Consider the following 19,739-nt stretch of genomic DNA (forward strand, 5'->3'; position numbering starts at 1 on the left):
ATTGGTTTTTGAAAGCTGATTTGCCATTGATGTTTTTGTTTAGCCTATGAATTGGATGATTGCAAATTTCTCTGAGGTTAAAGGAGTTCATCAGTGAATTCAATTTTTTTCAGAGTATACAGTACACAGGAAGTTCCTAATTTACAAAATTCTTCATCTGCAACTCAACGAATTGGAAATTAGAATACATTTTCCTACAGAAGCCATTTTCTAAATGTTGGGTAGAGTGCTAGTGCATAAATGTGATGTAGATCTGAATAAGAGTACAACTTTTGTACAACGACAGTGGTAATAATACTAGTACTATAATAAATTGGGGGGCTATTTTTGTAGTTTTATAGTATCAGGAATGCATTTAGTATAAAAATACTAATTTGGCTATCATTTCTCTGGGGGGAACCCCATATCATGGCAAGAAGTGAATATTTCTGTATTTTGCAAGACTCACAATGCATTAAAAAGAGATGTCCATTTAAAAAACAACCCAGCAACTGTGAATGGATAGATGAGAAAAGAAGAAGCAACAACCAGCTTTCTTCAAAAGACATTCTCACAAATTACGACTAGGTAAAGCAACTATTTACATTTCTGTTGGTATGGCGTTCCCTAAATACATCTGGACAACTAGCACCAAATAACTTATGAAAAGCCCAGAAAGTCTGCTTTTTTTTTAGAAAGTGAAAATAAACACCTAAGTGAAAATGTGCTCCTGTGGATAGACTACCAGCTAACAGCAAGAGAAACAGAGAGCTAAGGATTTTAATTTTTTATGTATGGAGGAAAAAGTGAGTATTCTAATGACCTCCAGAGAAGGACCTGTTTGTGTTTCTTCCAGAGAAGATTAGTAACAATTTGTATACATAGAGTCTGTGGATGCCCCTGCTAAAGAAGGTGAAAGGTTGAAGGGGACCTCCAGCTAAGATGGTGGGATAAATGGGAGTAGAACAATTCTGCTATCATATTACTCTAATAAAGATTCTAAAGAGTGCATTCAGCTGAGTAATGATCAGGAAATTTAAGGAGAAACTACAGTACGTGTTTTTTTTTTTTCCCATCCCAGGGGCACACACAGAGATAGCCAGAAACATTCCAGCTCTCAGGAAAGGTTCCAGCCAGAACAGCCCAGCCCAAGAGATTTCTAACATCCCAACTAGGGTGATCCAGGGATACCTGAAGCTTGCAATGGTTTGGTGGGGGCAGGGGTGGAAAGAGAGAAGGAGGAAGACCAGGTAAGTCAGGGACACCAGGAACCTGTGGCTGAATTGTCAGGGGTCTGCAGCCTGGCAGCCTGCAGAGTTCAGACTCAGAGGAAGATAATATGACCATGTCCTCGATCAGACTACATCCCAAGGCTCTGGAAGTTGGTATCTTGACGACCTGAGCCACCCCTGATGTCCTTGAAAACAGAGCTCAGTACCCAATGAAAGCAGTAGCAAGACCACAATAGAGACCAGCACCAAACAAGGCCCTGCCATTCCTTCTAGAGATGCACAGAGCTTGGCCTGGACACAAAGTATCAATTGAGGAAATATGACTGGAAATATGAGTATAAACAAAAGAAGAAATCAATATGAAGAATTATAGCTCCAGGTAAGCTGAAAACACAAGCCCCAAAGAAGACAATAACTCCATAACAACAATGAGCAAAGTCTCAAACAAAAACATAGCCTAGTCATGTCTACTAGAATTCCTGGAAGAAATGAAGCAAGAGCTTAAAAAAAAGAAAGAAAAAGATATTATAAATGAAATGTGAGCTCTAGAAAAAGAATGGGAAAGAGTATAAATATCATAGAGTTAAGGAATTGTAAATGCTACTCATATAACAGTTCAGCTGAAAATTAGAACAAACCAAATAGAAATCAGTGATTCCATGAGACAACAAAAAAATACCAGAACAAAATGACAGGATTGGAAGAATGCTTCTGTACTGATGATTTACAAGGGAGAATGAAGTGTTTCTTGGAAGAAAGGAAGAAAAACTTTATGAGGAAAACAAAAGAAAAATAATCCAGGGAGGCAGAGGGGAAATCCATCTCTGGTCAGGAGGGGTGAATGGTGAAAAAATGTGACAAAAGGAAGAGAAGGACTTCTGAACCAGTGAGCTATGTTATAGATTTAAAGGCTCCTTTCAGAGAGGCGGGATAATAGACCCTCTTTAAAGATGCCCATTTCTCATTTCCTACAGAATGATGAGGGGTAACCATAGGTGTCAGGAAAAACGGTATTTATTATTTGTTATGAGATGAAGAGATTAATTTTGGTAGTTAAAAGATGAAATTTAATAGGTATTTGTTTAAAAAAATCAAATGCATGAAGAGAGAGAAAAGTTTCTGATAAAAAGATTGAGAATTTTAATAAACTTCAAGCTTAATATGAGTCAATCATGGGATGTGGAAGCCAAGTCAAAAAAAGAAATGGCAAATATGATCTTACTCTACATTAATATAAGCATAATATCTAAAAAAAAAAAACTCTTTCCATTTTACTCTGTCCTGACTATGTTCAGTTTTAAGAATGGCATTTTAGGAAGAACACTGACAAGTCAAAGTAGAAGAATGATAGCACAGTGATAAAATGGCTCAAAATCATGCCATAAGAGAATGGACCAAAGAAATCAGGGATGTTCCATCTGAAGAAGAAAAGATTTGAAGGTAGGATATTTGAAGACATACATAGCACAGTAGATAAGGGCTTAGACTTCTTTTTGTTCCTTGACTTTACAGAACTGGGTGAAAATGACAGATAAAATTTCTGCATGATTTATAGGAAAACCTAATAATTAGAGCTTGTTTTTGTTTTTGTTTTTTTTAGGCAATGGGGGTTAAGTGACTTGCCCATGGTCACACAGCTAGTAAGTGTCAAGTGTCTGAGGCCGGATTTGAACTCAGGTACTCCTGAGTCCAGGGTCGGTGCTTTAACCACTGCGCCATCTAGCTGCCCCCTAATTAGAGCTTTTTAAAGTGAAATGTATTGCTCTCTGAGGTGGTGAATTCTTTATCAGTGAAGGTTTCTGAGCACAGGTTAAATAGCAGCATGGGTGTTTATTAGCAATAACACTCACCCTCTGCCCATCTCCCAATTCAAGCAGAATGACAACTTACAGGATTTGCCTTTGTTCCCAGTCCATCATAATACATAACTCCCAATTGGTAAACAGCTTGATGATCATTCTCTTGGATTTCTTCAAACTGATCTAATGCTTCCTCATACCATCCCTATAAAAGCCCCAGAAAAAAACATGCATGTTATGATTATATGTATAAGCAAATAGCCCACCCCAACACTGTTATTTTAATACCAAAATTCAGCTAAATCTGAGGCAGTAACCCTTCCCTCCTCTTCCCTTCCCCCCACCAACATAATGAATATTTTAGAGGGGATTTTGCAAGCCTGGATCAATTATAATCAATACACTGCAGAATCAACTCTGGGTATGAGGGGGAGGTGGGGAGAGCTGATAACCACAATGATTCTGGGTAAGTTTTCCATTTTCATTTCCTTCTATTTCTGCTGCCAGCTCTTGAGCCTTGAGCCCACAACAATAATAATGGCTGTCCTTTTAGTTTTAGTCACCAAGGTTACTCCATCCAGACCGCTATTTCACCCTTGTCATTTTGTTAGGAAAACTTCAGAACTGAGGCCAAATTCCCTCCAGGAAACATGATGAGCAAAAGAGCCAGAGTGCTGTCTGGACCACTTAATGCAGTTTGAACAAGATATTTTACTTTTTTTGAGCCTCACTCTTTTAGTTTAGAAGGTGGGACAAATGAATGCAAGAGTATTTATTAAGTACTTACTGTAATAATCATCATTACTAACTTTATATAGGACTTCCAGGTTTGCAAAGCACTTCACATGTGACTGTTAAATCCTTACAACAGCCCTGTGAGGTAGGGGTTATTGTTATCACCATTTTATAGCTGAGGAAACTGAGGCTACAAGAAGTTAGGTGATTTATTTCCCCCGAGTCTCACAGTTGAGAAAAGATTCAAACTGAGGTCTTCCATGATGCCATATCTAGATGCTGCTTCCAATGCATATATACATGTGGGAGATTTTCAGCAGCCAGTCAGATGGAAAGGTCACATGGTCTTTGGGGTCTAGGCGGTAAAACAGGTGGTAATGAATTTTCTTTAATGTCACTTCTACTGATAAAACTTTATCTGTTTCTGGCGTTGAACCATTTGATAGCGTCAAGGACTTTGGAAGTGAGAACTTTCTTTTCCAAGTCTTCATTCAGTAGCTGTGGTCTGCCTTCTTCACAGAGCAATTCTGCAGATCGTGACATCACAGATGTGGAAATGCCATATAAACATAAAGTTGTGGTATTATAATCCATATATCCCATATAGCGTTGGCTCTAACTGTATACTTTGTTGGATGGGGAGAGAAAAGTAAAGGATAAGGGAAAGACATCAGGAAAGAGATCTTCCCATAGAAGGCTAATCAAACAAAGGTCAGTGAAATTCTGAAGTAGGTATAATTCATTTGTCCTTCCTGCTCTCTTTTCTCCCTACCCAGACACTGATCTTATCTAAATGCTTCCATTTCTACCACTCCTCAACCCTACCAAGCTTTACCCTATTTGAGTACAAACAACTCCATGCTGGGGAATTCTCTCTCCCCTTCTGTTTCTTACCAAAAAGCACCTCTTATTTGCCTTACTCTTCTAGGAGTCAATTTATTACAAGCTGACATTCACACTAATGTATGAATAACTTATAAACACATGAACATGTTACCCTTTTAAAGGGTAATTGCGTTTCAACATGTTTAATAGTCTATTCCTAAAGAATCTGTTTTTAGTAGTAGAATATTAGTGAGGAATATTGAAGGAGGAATCTTCCTAGAATATCTCTAATCATACCACATCATCAGCCTGTACCCATAGGTTAGGTCAGCTTTTTCCCAAGGGTATTTTCATATTCTCTACTTCATAATATAACTATAAAAACTTCACAAAAATCAAGATAATCTGTAGAAAACGAATTAAGACGCTACTCTATAACACACACACACACACACACATATATATATATATACACACACATATAAATACACACACATATATATATAAATAAAAGAACAACAAAAATCTACTTTTTAGGTTCAGGAAGAAACTAATTTAGGAGAGAATGTAAAATCAAATTTATTGTATTTTACTTTCTGTACAATTTTTGGTCTGCAAAAGTGCTCTTCAAGGAATCTCTTGCTTCAATTCTGCAGGTTGCCCAGGTCCAGAATCTGGATTAGAGTCACACTTCTTTTTTCATTTAGAAAACTATTTACATTAACTATGCTATGAATCAATATGAATCTCTCCTTTTGCTGGAAATGCTATTTGCTGGTATATAATCAATGCAGAACTCTCTTCCCCTAGGGCTTCTTGTTTTAACTAGCTGTTTGACTGTCTGACCACCACCACCTGCAAACACATTAGGGAACATCAACATTTAGAGACAGACTCTGAGGTTGATGATTAGACCCTAAAATAATCTCTTTACAAATTACGGATAATTCTAACTTTCACACTATGCCTTCAGCCATGAGGAGCTAAGTGGTCTTGGCTTTTCCTTTTTTTTTTCTACATTTCTTTCCCAAATCTAATCTCATCTAACAAGGCAAAAATCACCCCCTAATTAATAACACCTTGATTCCAATTTAGGAGGGATACCCTGCTATTAGCTTTTTTTAAAAAATGGTTTATTGATTGTTTTTGATGCCCTCTTAGAACCTTGCTTTGTAACAAAGAAAACCAATCAAGCAAAACAAACCATTGAAACAACCAACACTGTATCATATGTCCCATGAAGCACCATAGCCTACTGCTGCTCTAGCAAGAGGAAGAAAGCTCTCCCTTCTTGTTTTTCCTGGATCTGTCATTTTAATCCAATTCAGGGAGATCTATGGCCAAACCTCCCTCCACCCTCAAAAAAACCAAACCCAACCATCGCAGTAGTAACTTCATATATAGATTCAGCAGATCCCATTCAATATGTTAACATTTCTCTGAGGCTTAGAGCTGAGGGTGAAATTGTCCATTTATATATAAACAAATATCATCTCCATGACCACTGGAAAAGCATTGACTTTCATAGTTATTCACATGAACACTTTTTAACTTTTGCTGTGTCTTGGGGAGACTGGATTTCTTCTGCCCTCTTTTAAATGATTTCCTTTTCTCTTATAGGTACAACTTATCATACTCTATAATATATAGGTAGGTACTTCCAAGGACCCTTACAATTCATGGCAAACTAACTTCAGATAATTCAACCACCCAGAAAAATGATCTGTGATTTTTAGTTGTATGATCTCCCAAGGAAGCTATTATTATAAGTGGCCTGACCTCATGAACTCTGCTATCTTTTTCCCTGCCCATGCTCTAAGTTTCTTTCTGGACTCACTTATTAAGAAGCCCAATTAATTTAGACATAGGATTGATTTTTTTTTTGCCACTTGAGGTGCTGGTCTTTAATTCCAAAGTAATGAGTTCATTCAAGCCCTAGTTATCAGTTATAGCCCTAGTTATAATCACCAACTGCCTAGTGGGCATTTCAAACCAGATATCCTGTAGTCATCTCAAATTTAAAAAGTTTAAATCAGAACTCATTATCTTTACATCTAAACCCTTTCTCCTCATTCCTTCCCTGTACTCACAGAGCCACCTAATCCGACCTCTCTCTTGGACTATCTCAATAGCTTCCTAATTGGTCTCTTTGCCCCAAGTCTCACAGCCTGTAGTCCACAGTCATAGCTGCCAAAGTGATTTTCCTACAAGACAGATTTAACCATATCAGTACCCCCTCCCCCAATCAATTCCTTTCAATAAGTTCCGGCAACTCCCAGTATCTTCCCTCTTGGGTCAAATACAAACTCTTTATTTTTGGAATTTAAGTCTCTAATTATGTCCCGTTAAAATGTAAGCACCTTAAGCGAAGGGACTATCTCATTTCTGTCTTTGCATCCCTAGCCCCTGGTACAGTATGTGCAGAGCACATAGCAGGACTGATTGATCATACTTAAAGATTTTATAAAAGGCTTCTTTATATTCCAGATATCCCAAATCATGTTGGGGGTATACAGGCAGGCATATTTTCAGATCAACCAAAATACCTCGTGCTATACAGACCCACATGTCTTCTAGGTTCCCAGTCAGTAGGCTGGAACAGAATTTCATTTACTTTTCCTCTGCCAGGTCTATACTACTACCATCTCCAAGTTAGAGCAAGAAAAGTGTTTGTTTTCTCTGGTCAAGGAAGGGATTAAAATCCATAAAAGTCCCTTTGATTGGCCAGAGTTATTTAGCATTCTTCAATTTTCTTGTTCTAGGGGTTTCCTATTCAAAGCCCCCGAGTTTCAGCATTTTCATGCTCAGCAGGCTCCCAAATGATTTTTCCCTTGTTCCAAAGAATAAGGTTCTCAGTCCTATACGTCTATACTCATTAGCTTAGCTCCTTCTTCCAAAGGTGAATATACATCTTTTTTTTTTTGGGGGGGGGCAATGGGGGTTAAGTGACTTGCCCAGGGTCACACAGCTAGTAAGTGTCAAGTGTCTGAGGTCAGATTTAAACTCAGGTCCTCCTGAATCCAGGGCCAGTGTTTTAACCACTTCGCCATCTAGCTGCCTCTCCCCCCCTCCCCCCCCCCCAGTTTTTAACTCATGGAAATATCCTTAAATTGTTGTCATTACAGGGCACTTTCTGTCTGCTTAGACAAATTTTCTTCAGCTGTTCCTTTCAAAAAAGCCTTTCAAACAGACAGACCTGATTATTTCTGGCTAACTCTAAAGTTCCTGCAACTGGCAATAAACTATTCTGCTTTCTGATCCAGTTTCATTGAATCTGCTCACAGTATATGTCGAGGTCAAACAAAAATGATTCTGGTGGTGTTTGCTGTTTTGTATTGTCAACCCACTCCAGAGCAGAGATAATAGAAGCTTGACTGTTTTGTTCATCAATAGGAATATGTCTATTGGAAAACTACCTTGGGCCATTCAAAAATAAGTGCTGATATATTTTAAAACAAGGCTGTTAGTAATGTGAATCACATTTTAATGCTTACTTTTAATAAGCATAATGCAATAATGAACCCATGAGAAGTCCCCTAAACTGTTAACAGCATGTTTGGGGAACATAATGTTCTGATTAATCAAAAACATTTGGGTTGGGGCAGCTAGGTGGCACAGTGGATAGAGCACCGGCCCTGGAGTCAGGAGTTCAAATCTGGCCTCAGACACTTAACACTTACTAGCTGTGTGATCCTGGGCAAGTCACTTAACCCCAATTGCCTCACTAAAAAAAAAAACAAAACCCCAAAAACTCCAAACAAACAAAAAAAAACATTTGGGTTAATGGTGAGCCGCCATACAGACCATACATAGGATGCTAGTTTTCAAACTATAATCCTATGGGGGCAGCTAGATGGCACAGTGGATAAAGCACCGGCCCTGGATTCAGGAGGACCTGAGTTCAAATGCCAGTCCAGTTGACACTGGCTGTGGGACCCTGGGCAAGTCACTTAACCGTCATTGCCTCATCAAAACAAACAAACAAACAAAAAAACCCTATAATCCTATGATAAGCTAACTGAATATTGCCTTTATGGATGATGTTCTCATCTGTCATGTTTTTCTTCTTCATACCACTCTGGTTCTGTTTTGCAGTTTTTTTGTTTTTTGCTTTTTTTGCGGGGCAATGAGGGTTAAGTGACTTGCCCAGGGTCATACAGCCAGTATGAGTCAAGTGTCTGAGGCCGAATTTGAACTCAGGTCCTCCTGAATCCAGGGCCAGTGCTTTATCCACTGCGCCACCTAGCTGCCCCGCTTTTGCAGAGTTTTGACTATCATCTGTCAGCTGCTGTCTCTCTTCTTTTTATGTCTTTAGCTCTTCCATTTCTTCACAATCCTTCACCACAATGTCGAGGCTTCAGAGTTTTTCATTTGTCCTGCCCTCTTCCTGTTTCTTTGTAGCAATAACATTTTGGGTGCCGACTTTCTCATAAAGTGACAGAATCTCTTCATTGCTCTGTACCTTATTGAGTCTTTGTCACTTGCTACTGTGGCAGTAAAGGAGAATTACTTGAGGGCTATCCAGCAGCTAATACACTGCACTCATGTCAGTGAGAGACCTTGAAAAAATTGTTTTGCTTACTCTTAAAGAGGACATAATAGATAACCACTGGGGGAGGGGTTCGTTGATTCTGCTTATCTCAAGTCACACACAGATAAAATAGGCTTCCCTGGCCCCCAAGGAACTCTCCAAAATGATGAAGACACCTATCTTTGAGATTCCCATATACACAGGGTCACAAATATATTGATAAAGTTGCAATGCGGCCTACACTGACATTATATGAAGAAAAAAATATTGGTTTTAAAAATATATAAGACAATTTCCTAGTATCACCTGGAAAAATTCCACCATAGATATAATTCGAGCTAATATTAAATTTTAGTAAGCTTAGACAAAAATAGAAACTAATGCTATGAAAGAATAGTGATTGTTAATAGTTTGAATATAAAAGAATGACAATGGTTTTTAAATGTAGACAGCTTTTTAAAAATTCTGTTTTTGAAGGGGAGGTTTTTGGAGCCTGAGATGGTTGTCAACAGGGCTACTCCTTATCACGTTAAAGCTCCTGCACCCTGCTTCATGCCAAGGTTGGCTTTGAAGAGGATACATGAGGTTTAGGGAGTAGTTCTGGGGTACATCTTATTTTGGGGTACTCTAAAGAGCATTTAGTGAGTTAGACTTGGGAAAGAGGAGTTAGAAGTAGCTAAATAACCAAACAAAAAGGCGTTGGCCTTCTAAATATTTAGCTACCATTAGAATTACAAAGTATTAACCAGATCAATAAGTTTAGTGATGGAAGGGAACTTTGAGGTCATAGATATCCCTTGTGTTACAAATGAAGAAACCGAAGACTAGAAATATTAAGTGAATTGCATAGGGGCACAAAAGTACTAAGTGCCAATATTTGAAACCAGGGTCTCTGATTCAAAATTCAACTGCCTGATGCTGACAACTCACTAAAGACTGCAGTGTTAATTTAGGAATGATACGCTAAACACTATTAACTTACTATGGCTAATATCAAGATTGGTGATAAATTGGTTAATGTTGGTGCTAACAAAATACTGATCCTCAGCCATTAATTTTAAAAAATGTTTTATTTTTTCAGGGCAATGAGGGTCAAGTGACTTGCCCAAGGTCACCCAGCTAGTATCAAGTGTCTGAGACTGAATTTGAACTCAGGTCCTTCTGAATCCAGGGCTGGTGCTTTATCCATTATGCCACCTAGCTGCCCCCTCAGCCATTAATTTTTATTGCATATATATGTACATATATACATATTAATTTATGTATACATGGGAGACAATGTGATGGACAGAGTTCTGGGTGGGCCTTGGAATCAGGATGAATCAGATTCCAGTTCTGTCTCTTGACACAAATTAGCTCTGTAACAATGGGCAAATCATTTCACTTCCAAGTGTTCCCAGTCACCTCTTTAGTCTTATAAAGTATATATAAGTTGCAGATCTGTATTGGTAAAGGAAGTTTCCATACCAGAAGTTTTCTACACCAAGGAAATTATGGTCCAAATACAGAGGCACATATTTATCATTAATGATTTAATTTTAAAGCATTTATTAAGCACTTATATGCAAAACACTGTGAATAAAAATATAATAGCAAGGAGCTCATATTCTAATTAGGGGGAGAATGACCACATAGGAGGTTTCCATTGCAAGTAAGATGGAGAAATCCCATGGTCCTTAGGGTCTAGTACCAAAGCAGATGCTAGTGCCTATTCTTTAATGCTTTCATTCATAACATCACAGATCCATTTGTGATGAAGTATTGGACAGTGCCAAGGATACTGTGAAGAGAACTTTCTTTTCCAGGTCTTTGTTAGCTGTGGTTGCTCAGGAGTCAGGGCTGCACCACCTGTAATAGGAAGTTACCATTTTGGAACCCCAAAAGGATTATTTCCCTGGACAATAAGCTGCAGGATTCTGCATGAGATGCAAGGCCAGTGGGTGGTCTGAGGGGTGTTGGAATTCTCCGGGCTCTTTGGACTCAGGGTGCTGGGCTGTGTCTATGTCTCTTCCCAGTTTGAGGGTGGGTGGTTCTGCCTGGCACGTAGCTCCTTCTGTCTCTTCTGCAGGGTGACTTATCGCTTCAGCCTGGCTAGCTTGTTGTCTGGCAGTGTTGATGATGGTGGAGATGGGGGGCCCTTCTTCACAAGGGCTGTTTCCCTTGATGACAGCTGTAGGAGCTGGGCTGGAAACAGGGCTATCAGTCTGGAAGTTACTGCTATCCCCAGGGCTTTTGGGCTTAAGGTCTTGAGCTGTCTGTCTATAATGCAGTTTGAGAGGAAGTGGTGATCAAAGCTAAAGATCAAGTACTAACATTACAACACACACAAGTTCAAACACATTACTAGTCTCTAGCAGGGTGATCAGGGTCATAAATTAGAATTGTGTTATTCAGCCATTAACTTTAAAATATACATGTTTCCCTATGTGTGTATGCATATGTATATAGATATATAATGTGTGTATACTATCAATGTGTATATAGTATACACAAATATAAGTGAACATATACACAAATTATATATGTTTATACTATAAATTATATATGTATGTCACAAAAACACTTATATACACACAGATAGAAATACATAGCTGTACACATACAAGAATCCACCTTTTATAGGAAGGATACATCCCTGTCCTAAAGAGACCTTTATTATACTAAAGTGAAGATTCAGGTTAATTCATAAGTTACAGACGAGAAACTGATCTGCATTTGTGGAGGGAATTTCCACATTAGAAGTTCCCCACATCAATAAATCACAGGTCTAGAGAAAACCCCCAAAAGAGTGATTTAAATATTATCCAAGGAGCGAGATTTTAACTCATATTTGGGAACACTATAAAAAATGATTATGTAGTAGAAACTGTCTTTTGGCCACATCCATTAATAAGGGCAAAGGTAAAATGGTCAATTGGTTTTTTAAGTCATTTATAGTGTAGTCTACTTTAAAACATTCCTTAATGGATTCATGTAGGAAAACTGGATATGAGAATCCCACAAGAGAATTACAGGAAATACAAGGAAAATACCTTGACTTTATTTCCACTGATTTTTTTTCCTGGCAATCTTTTGAGTTTAATATATTTAAAAATAAAAGTTTTTAAAGCTACCTCTTCAAAGTATAGTTGACCTCGCAGGAAACGTGCCAGAGGATCTCCTTTTCTTATTCTTTCTTTTAGTAACTGTAACGCCTTTTCCACTAACTTCGTATGATTGTAATAATCTGATGAAAAAAGTTTTTTGATGAATACTACCTTGTAATCTTACAGTATGATCCTATAAATTCATAGGATCTGTTTTTTGAAAGAATACAATAACAGAGACACCCCTCCTTCCCTGACCCATTTCCCCCTGCCTCTTTCCTGCTCTAGGCCACATTCTAAAACTGGCTTTTACATATATGAGAAAATAGTACAAAATCAGCAACACAAAAGGAGGAAACTCTTAGTCATCCTTGAGCATTCAGTATCATATTTAGAAGGATTTTTCTCTAAGGAGGATTAAACTCAGTTTCATTCACTTAGGTCTCCAACACACAAAGCTTCATCATTTCAAGAAAGTTAGTCTAGTCACTATTTTTGTTTTTTTTTTTTGCAGGGCAATGAGGGTTAAGTGACTTGACCAGGGTCACACAGCTAGTAAGTGTCAAGTGTCTGAGGTCAGATTTGAACTCTTAGGTCCTCCTGAATCCAGGGCCAGTGCTTTATCAGCTGCGTCACCTAAGCTGCCCCCTGAATATGTTCTAAGATCCTTTCCAGCTCTAACAGTATAATTCTATAGTTCTACACATTTGGGTCTTTTGAATATACAGGAAAATATTTAAATGTAAATCAAAATACAATATATTCTTGAAATAATCTATATCTGAACAAGAATTCTCTCTAAAATATCCTAACAAGGATCATCTAGCCTTTCCTTAAAGGTCTCTAGTGAGATGTATCATTATATGGGGACAGCTAGGTGGTACAGTGGACAGAGCACTGTACCTGAAGTTGGGAGGACCTGAGTTCGAATTTCACCTCAGACACCTACTAGTTGTGTGACCCTGGACAAGTCACTTAACTTCCAATTGCCTTTAAACATCCAAGGCCATCTCTAGTCGTCTTGATATATATTTTGCCACTGGACCCAGATGGCTCTGGAGGAGAGAGTGAGGTTGGTGAACTAGCACAGCCCTCCTTCACTTAAATTCAATTCAGTGCAAGTCATGATATCACCCTGATGTCATGGTCCTTTTCGAAAATGAAGAACAAACAGCGACAACATCATCATATGCCTCCTGAGGCATCCTATCCCATTTCTGGATAGCTCTAATTGTTAGAAAAATTTTCTCTTACTCTAAAAGAAAATCTTCCTCTATGAAACTTCCCCCCATTGTTATTTCAACCTCCCCTCTGCCTTCCAGGAAGTGGAATGAGTCTAATCTCACTTCCACATAGCAGCCAAGTACTTGAAGATAATTATTAGGTCTAGTTCCTTCCACTTCCCTCCTACTCTAGTCTGATCATCCTAAGCTAAACATCTCCAGTCCCTTCACTCAAGACTCTAGCATGATCTTAATGCTCTCTGCCATTTTGCTTGCCCTTAGCTGGATGCTTTACAGCTCCTGCATATTCTGGAAAAGTGTGCCCAGACCCGAATACAATACTTGAGCAGTGGTGGAATGAGGGCATGGATCCTATTCCTTGCAATGCAGCAGTCCTGGAGCCCACATCACACGGCTGCCTTTCTTATATTGAGCTCAGAGGCCACTGAAGCTCCTAGTACTTTTCCACTTAAACTGCTATAACTGTGAAGTTTTTTGAACCCACACATAATTGAACTTGACTTTTGTTACTATTAAATCCCACTTTATTAGATTTGGTCCAACAGTTTAACTTATCAAGATCACTGAAATTTTATTTTCTTGTTTCAATTAACAAGTATTCATTTTCTCTCTATTCCGCCTCACCCTACTGAGGGAAGAGAAAACCAAAACGCTTGTATCACGTAAAGACAATCAAGGAAAACAATTTCCCACACTGGCTGTGTTAAAAAATGTATGGAGACCTTTTTTGGATCATGTCTCTGAAGTAGATCATCTGCAGATTTAATGAGCTCAAGCTATTTATGAACACACATATATCCATGTCACTGATAAAAATGTTAAAGATCACAGGGCAAAAAAGCAAGATCACTAGGAACCTTCCTTCCAAAGTGACACCAAATTTCAATTAATGGTTGCTGTTTGGGTCTGGTCATTCAACCACATTTAAAATCTGATGAAGATCATCTAATTCACAACTTTTATTTTTTCATCCACAAGAACCGTATGAGACTTTATAAATAAGTTGATAACACCTACAATGTGGGTAAGTGGGGGTGAGCCATGCAATTTCTAGCCAAAGAATAGGGTTTTATTCTGTTCCTCATCTTGTGTAGGACTAAAATATGAAGAATATGCTCTAACCAGCCTTATAAATGCTGTCTTCTAATGGGCTAACCACTCTACATGATATGTAAAATTAAAAAAAAAAAAGTCTCCAGGAAAAACAAACTTGTACTTTTAAATGTTAATCTCAAATACATTAAATATAAGTAACGTGTGAATTTACTTCCCTTATGGAGAGGCATCCTGAACTTTGAAGATGATTTAATAACAGAACCAGAAACTCTCCTAAACATAAATTGAGTGGAAGTCTTACAGGATTATAAATCCTTCAAGTGCTGTCTTATGAGTAAGCTGGGGAAAAGCACTATAAAATAACAAGAACAACTCATATTTCTGTACTATTTTAAGATTTACATGTAAAGTATTTTCCTCATAACAACCCTGTGAGGTAGAGAATGTATTAATAATTATTCTCTTAGAAATACAGAAAGTGAAGCTCACTAACTTGTCCATAGACACAACACTAATACCTTGAAGAATAAGAAACTTCCTATCTCTCGATGGTGTTATTCAAATATGAAACTTGAGAAAGCCTAGAAGTGGCTGGTAACAGGACTTGTACCTTCCTTATCCTTTTTCCATTGGTTTAATTTCTCGGTCTTGGTAGCACAGTGTAATGTAGCATCTTGGAGACCCATAGGCAGTTTTTCACTGATTAACTTCATTCGGTATCTTCAATATGTAGTCTGTAAATAACAAACACAGACAAAATGGGTAGAAGACTTCTAGAGAGATGAAAAAATGAACTCCATTCCCCACTGTTATCTGTCATGAAGAACACCCTAAACACCGCCACCCCCTCCAAACAACCTTACCACTTAAGTCGAAGGGGCCATAGCTATCAACAAAAGGGTGAGCATAAAGGGAGAGAGACAACTCTCATAAAATCAATACCATCTGGATCATTTTGAAACTCCAAGGAATCAGTTGTGCTCTAGTTAGCTCACAAGTTCACATACTGATATGATTTATGTTACCCACACCACAGTTGCTGATTACTCCTGGGTTCTGTTGACACTGCCCGAAGCCAGAATTCCTCTACAACAGAACCTTCCAGTTGCTTAGTGACCACCAGGAAGCTTTATGATAAACAGCTCATCAGAACGGGCTGAAGAGGATGTCCTAATTTTATTCTAAACTACAGCTTCTTTTCTATCTCAGCCGAGCATATAAAGTTTATTTAGTTCTTTTTCTCTTTTCCCTGTCAATTAAAGTGCTATGGTCTAAAACTGACTATAGTTGAAGGGGTCTTTGCATGGAAAAGAGTGAGGCAATTCTACATAGGACATAGGAGGCCAGGATACTCTGAGTTTCAAAGATATAAGAAAGTAAACTAAACAGTGCTTATGCTTTTCCCTCACATACTAGCTCTTCGCCTCCCTCATTCCATTGTTAAAACTTATTCTCATCAACGTGCGACGAGATCTGAATGGTAGGAAAGAGCAGACCCAGTGAGACTGGATCTATGTGACTATAACACAGATGATGAAATGTCTGACTGATGGGCTAAACTGCAGGAAGAGGGGGCAGGGTGTTATATTGAAAAGCACCCTGCACTGGAAGTCTGCAGGTCTGAGCGTTAGGCCTGCTTCCTTTACAGCTCTGAACTACAAAATGGATAGTTGTATAGATGACCTCTATGGCTGTAAGAGGCAGTCAGGTGGCATGATAGGAAAAGTGTTGAACAGTCAGAAAACCTGAATTCAAATTGGGCTTCAGATACTTAACTAGCTGTGCGACCCAGATCCCTTAATCTGTCTGCCTCAGTTTCCTCATCTACAAAATGGGATAATAGCTCTTACTTCCTAGGGTAGTGAGGTTAAAATAGGGATATCTGCCAAGCACTTGTCAACCTTAAAGGACTATAAAGGGCTGGTGGTTATTATTAAGTTCCATTTCTAAGATTCTGTGACTAGTTCTAAGGGCTTAGCTCCATAGTGTTATGGCCAACTATAGTTCCACTTCACTCCTATTTACTTCATCTGGAATAATGGTAGTGATAGAAATTCACTTTGGTCTTTCTTGGACAAGAGAGACTATTGATCTTAGCAGTAGTTTTGCTAATACAAGTCTACCCCTTGAGGACTGCTACCTCACCAAAGTTAAACATTCCCTAGCAAAATTCCACAATAACAATAGTACCCCCTCTCCAAGGACCAAAAGTGACTGAGTCAACTGAACCAATGCCCATTATGCTGAGTCAATGACAAAAGCCCCTGATTTGGGGCAAAACACATGAAATGAACAAAAAGGAAGGGGAGAAGAGAACAGAAACATCCTTGATGTCTTATGCTCCTGTCTGATGGTCACAGGGCAGTCCAGTTTGGGCTCAGTATCAGTGTACACCTGATTAAGTGTTTACTATGTGCCAAGCACTGTGTTAAGGACTGGGAATACAAATAAAAAGCAGAGAGCTCCTGTCTTCAAGGAGTTAATATTCTGATGGGAAAAATAAAGGGTACAGGGAGTGCTTTGTAAATTCGTATATTATTCTTTAAAATTAATCTCTATTTTAATATATGCATGGTAAATTCTAGAATTTATTTCCTTATATACTAACTAGAGGTTATGGAAGGATACACTGAAAGCCAAGAGGTATGGGAACCTCTGGCCTAACCTGTCTTTCTCATCTTCTGCCTTTTGAATTACTAACCCTTCTATAAAGCCTAACTCACGTGCTATGTCTAGAAAGCCTTCCCTGATTCCCCTCTGAGTCAGTAATGACCAATTTCACCTCAGATAACAGCTAGCAATTTTCTGGTGCCTTTCTAATATATTTATCATGCCTTAATGTTATAGGGATGTATCTTATCTACCTACTTAGAATGTAATCGCTAAGAGAGTTTGTCGGATGTGAACTTTGTACCTTCCCCCATATCTAGCAGAATTCTTTTGCACTTACTGTTAAGTTTCAGTCATGTCCAACTCTTCCTGACCCCATTTGGGGTTCTCTTGGCAAAGATACTTGAGTGGCTTGCCCACTGCCTTCTCCAGCTCATTTGACAGATGAGGAACTGAGGCAAACAGGATTAAGAGACTTGCCCAAGGTCACACAGCTAATAAGTGTCTCAGATTTGAATCCAGGAAGTCATCTTCTGGCATCTAGCCACCGTGTTACCTGTCTGCTTCTTTTGCACAGAAAGTACTTAATATATTTGTTGTTTAATTGAAATTCATGCTGCTTTCCCAAAATAATCACTGTTCTCCCTTATTCTATACTTTTTTTTTTTAGTGAGGCAATTGGGGTTAAGTGACTTGCCCAGGGTCACACAGCTAGTAAGTGTTAAGTGTCTGAGGCTGGATTTGAACTCAGGTACTCCTGACTCCAGGGCCAGTGCTCTATCCACTGTACCATCTAGCTGCCCCTATACTCTTAACCCTCTTAAAAAAAAATTAGGTTTCTAGCTCCAGTTTTTCTAAAACATGGCTTCCACAGATACAAAAATATCACTGGCACTATGAATTACTGTTTTTGATCAAAGATGATGATGATTACTAATTATATTATACAAAAGACTCTCAAAAATATGCTTTAATAAAAATTTTATACAAGTGGCTTATTTTAAGGTGTTCACTATTAATTTGAACCTGAGAAAAATATTAACTATTCACAACTAAATTTTTACCATAAATCTTAGGTGTGGATTCCTTTCCTCTTATTTTTTTTTTTAAACTCTTTTCTGTCTGGTTCCTGACCTCATATATTCAAATGAATATATGACTTCATCTTTCAACTGAACCGGCTCTCTCCAAAATTACCAATGATCTTTCAATCAACAAAACCAGTAGATTTTTATCAATTGTCATCCTTCTTGACTTCCCTGCAGACTTTGGCACTTTTGATCACTTTTCTTCTCTCTTATGATGTTGCTCGACCTTAAGCAAGTCACTTAACCCTGTTTGCCTCAGTTTCCTCATCTGCAAAATGAGATGGAGAAGGAAATGGTAAAGCACTCCTGTTTCTTTGTCAAGAAAACCCCAAATGGGGGCAGCTAGATGGCGCAGTGGTTAAAGCACCGGCCCTGGATTCAGGAGTACCTGAGTTCAAACACGGCCTCAGACACTTAACACTTACTAGCTGTGTGACCCTGGGCAAGTCACTTAATTCCCATTGCCCCGCAAAAAAAAAAAAAGAAGAAGAAAACCCCAAATGGGGTCTGGAGGGGTCTGACACCTCGAGAAGGCAAAAGATATTGCCCGCCCTCCAACGGGTTCTGGAAGCCACCTGATCTCCAGGGGTCTGTAAAACGAAGGGCTTTGACTGGATGAGCCCCGGGGTCCGTCGGAGCTCGGAATCACTAGATCCAAAGCAGCAGCATTTTCAGTGGTTCGGGATTAAATCTCCCAACTCCTCCTCCAGCCTGGCCTGCCCCCATTATTCAGGCCATGGCACGACACAGTCCTCGAGTAGGGACCGCGTGCAGACAGCCACTGGCCCAGCTCGCCGGGGCTCCAGAACGTGCCTGCGCCAACATGGCCCCCATCCCCTCCAGGTGAGTGCGGCTTCGTAAGGAAACAGCCGGCTGGCGGGGTTAGGCTGGCCCAGGCCCGGTCCCGGCCTTCTCTAATCGCTGGAGCCCCGGCCATCACACGCACCCACCCCCGGGGGCCCCAGGGGGAGGTCTCTCCTCTCCCCGCCCACTCTTTTGGAGCCAGGTATGGGGTGCCTCGCCCAGCCACCAAGCGGTCCAAGCCCCTCACGTTTCCTGCTTACGTGCAGGAAAGCAGGAACCCAAACCCACAGCGACCTCCACCCCCTCCCCAGGGCTGGCGAGCGGGTGTGCGACGTGCCGGGCTGCGAGGTACCTCATGGCAGCCTCCGCCCCATGGCCTCCCGCTCTCGCCCCCGCCCCCGGGAATCCCATTGCGCCTGCGCACTTCCGCGGGGCTCTCCCTTCCAAACTTCCCCGCCCACAAGCTTCAGCCAATCAGTTGCAAGGACTGCCCTGGGATTTCTTCCCACCCCACTCCGGGCCCCGAACTGCACATGGTGATGTTTGTGTACGTGCTGTGCAGGGCTGGGAACCCTGAGGTCTTTAGGGGTCAGTAGGCGGGCAAAAAGAGGAGGAGGGTGGAAGGAGAGCCGGAGGATGGAAAGGGGGAGGAGGGAGGGGAAAGAAGAGGAGGGAGGGGAAAGAAGAGGAGGGAGGGGAAAGAAGAGGAGGGAGAAGAGAGTAAAGAGGAGTAACAGGAGGAGGAGAAAG

The 19,739-nt window shown here is 39.8% G+C and overlaps 2 protein-coding genes across 11 annotated transcripts in view; one reads left to right on the top strand and one right to left on the bottom strand.

Moving 5' to 3' along the window:
- LOC122732696 (LRP2 binding protein) overlaps positions 1–19,739 on the bottom strand; it is a 51,379-nt gene that overhangs the window by 30,974 nt on the left and 666 nt on the right. The window contains exons 1-4 of one of the 4 annotated variants that reach the window (XM_043973016.1): positions 17,438–17,492; positions 15,098–15,221; positions 12,215–12,327; positions 3,102–3,215 (exon numbers count right to left, since the gene is read on the bottom strand). In XM_043973016.1, the coding sequence (XP_043828951.1) occupies positions 3,102–3,215; positions 12,215–12,327; positions 15,098–15,200 (330 nt within the window). In that variant the 5' untranslated portion in view covers positions 15,201–15,221; positions 17,438–17,492. Of the gene's footprint in view, positions 1–3,101; positions 3,216–12,214; positions 12,328–15,097; positions 15,222–15,350; positions 15,492–17,437; positions 17,493–19,739 lie in introns of those variants that run through there. The other 3 variants (XM_043973015.1, XM_043973014.1, XM_043973018.1) reach the window with 3 other exon arrangements.
- The window catches only part of ANKRD37 (ankyrin repeat domain 37), a 46,455-nt gene that overhangs the window by 22,157 nt on the left and 4,559 nt on the right, over positions 1–19,739 (top strand). For 2 of the 7 annotated variants that reach the window (XM_043973026.1, XM_043973027.1), the window contains exon 1: positions 18,595–19,028. The exons of 3 other annotated variants lie outside the window; for them this stretch is intronic. In XM_043973026.1, the coding sequence (XP_043828961.1) occupies positions 18,801–19,028 (228 nt within the window). In that variant the 5' untranslated portion in view covers positions 18,595–18,800. Of the gene's footprint in view, positions 1–18,594; positions 19,537–19,739 lie in introns of those variants that run through there. 2 more of the 7 variants (XM_043973028.1, XM_043973029.1) reach the window with 2 other exon arrangements.

Source organism: Dromiciops gliroides, chromosome 6, assembly GCF_019393635.1.
Source record: "Dromiciops gliroides isolate mDroGli1 chromosome 6, mDroGli1.pri, whole genome shotgun sequence".
NCBI lineage: Eukaryota > Metazoa > Chordata > Mammalia > Microbiotheria > Microbiotheriidae > Dromiciops > Dromiciops gliroides.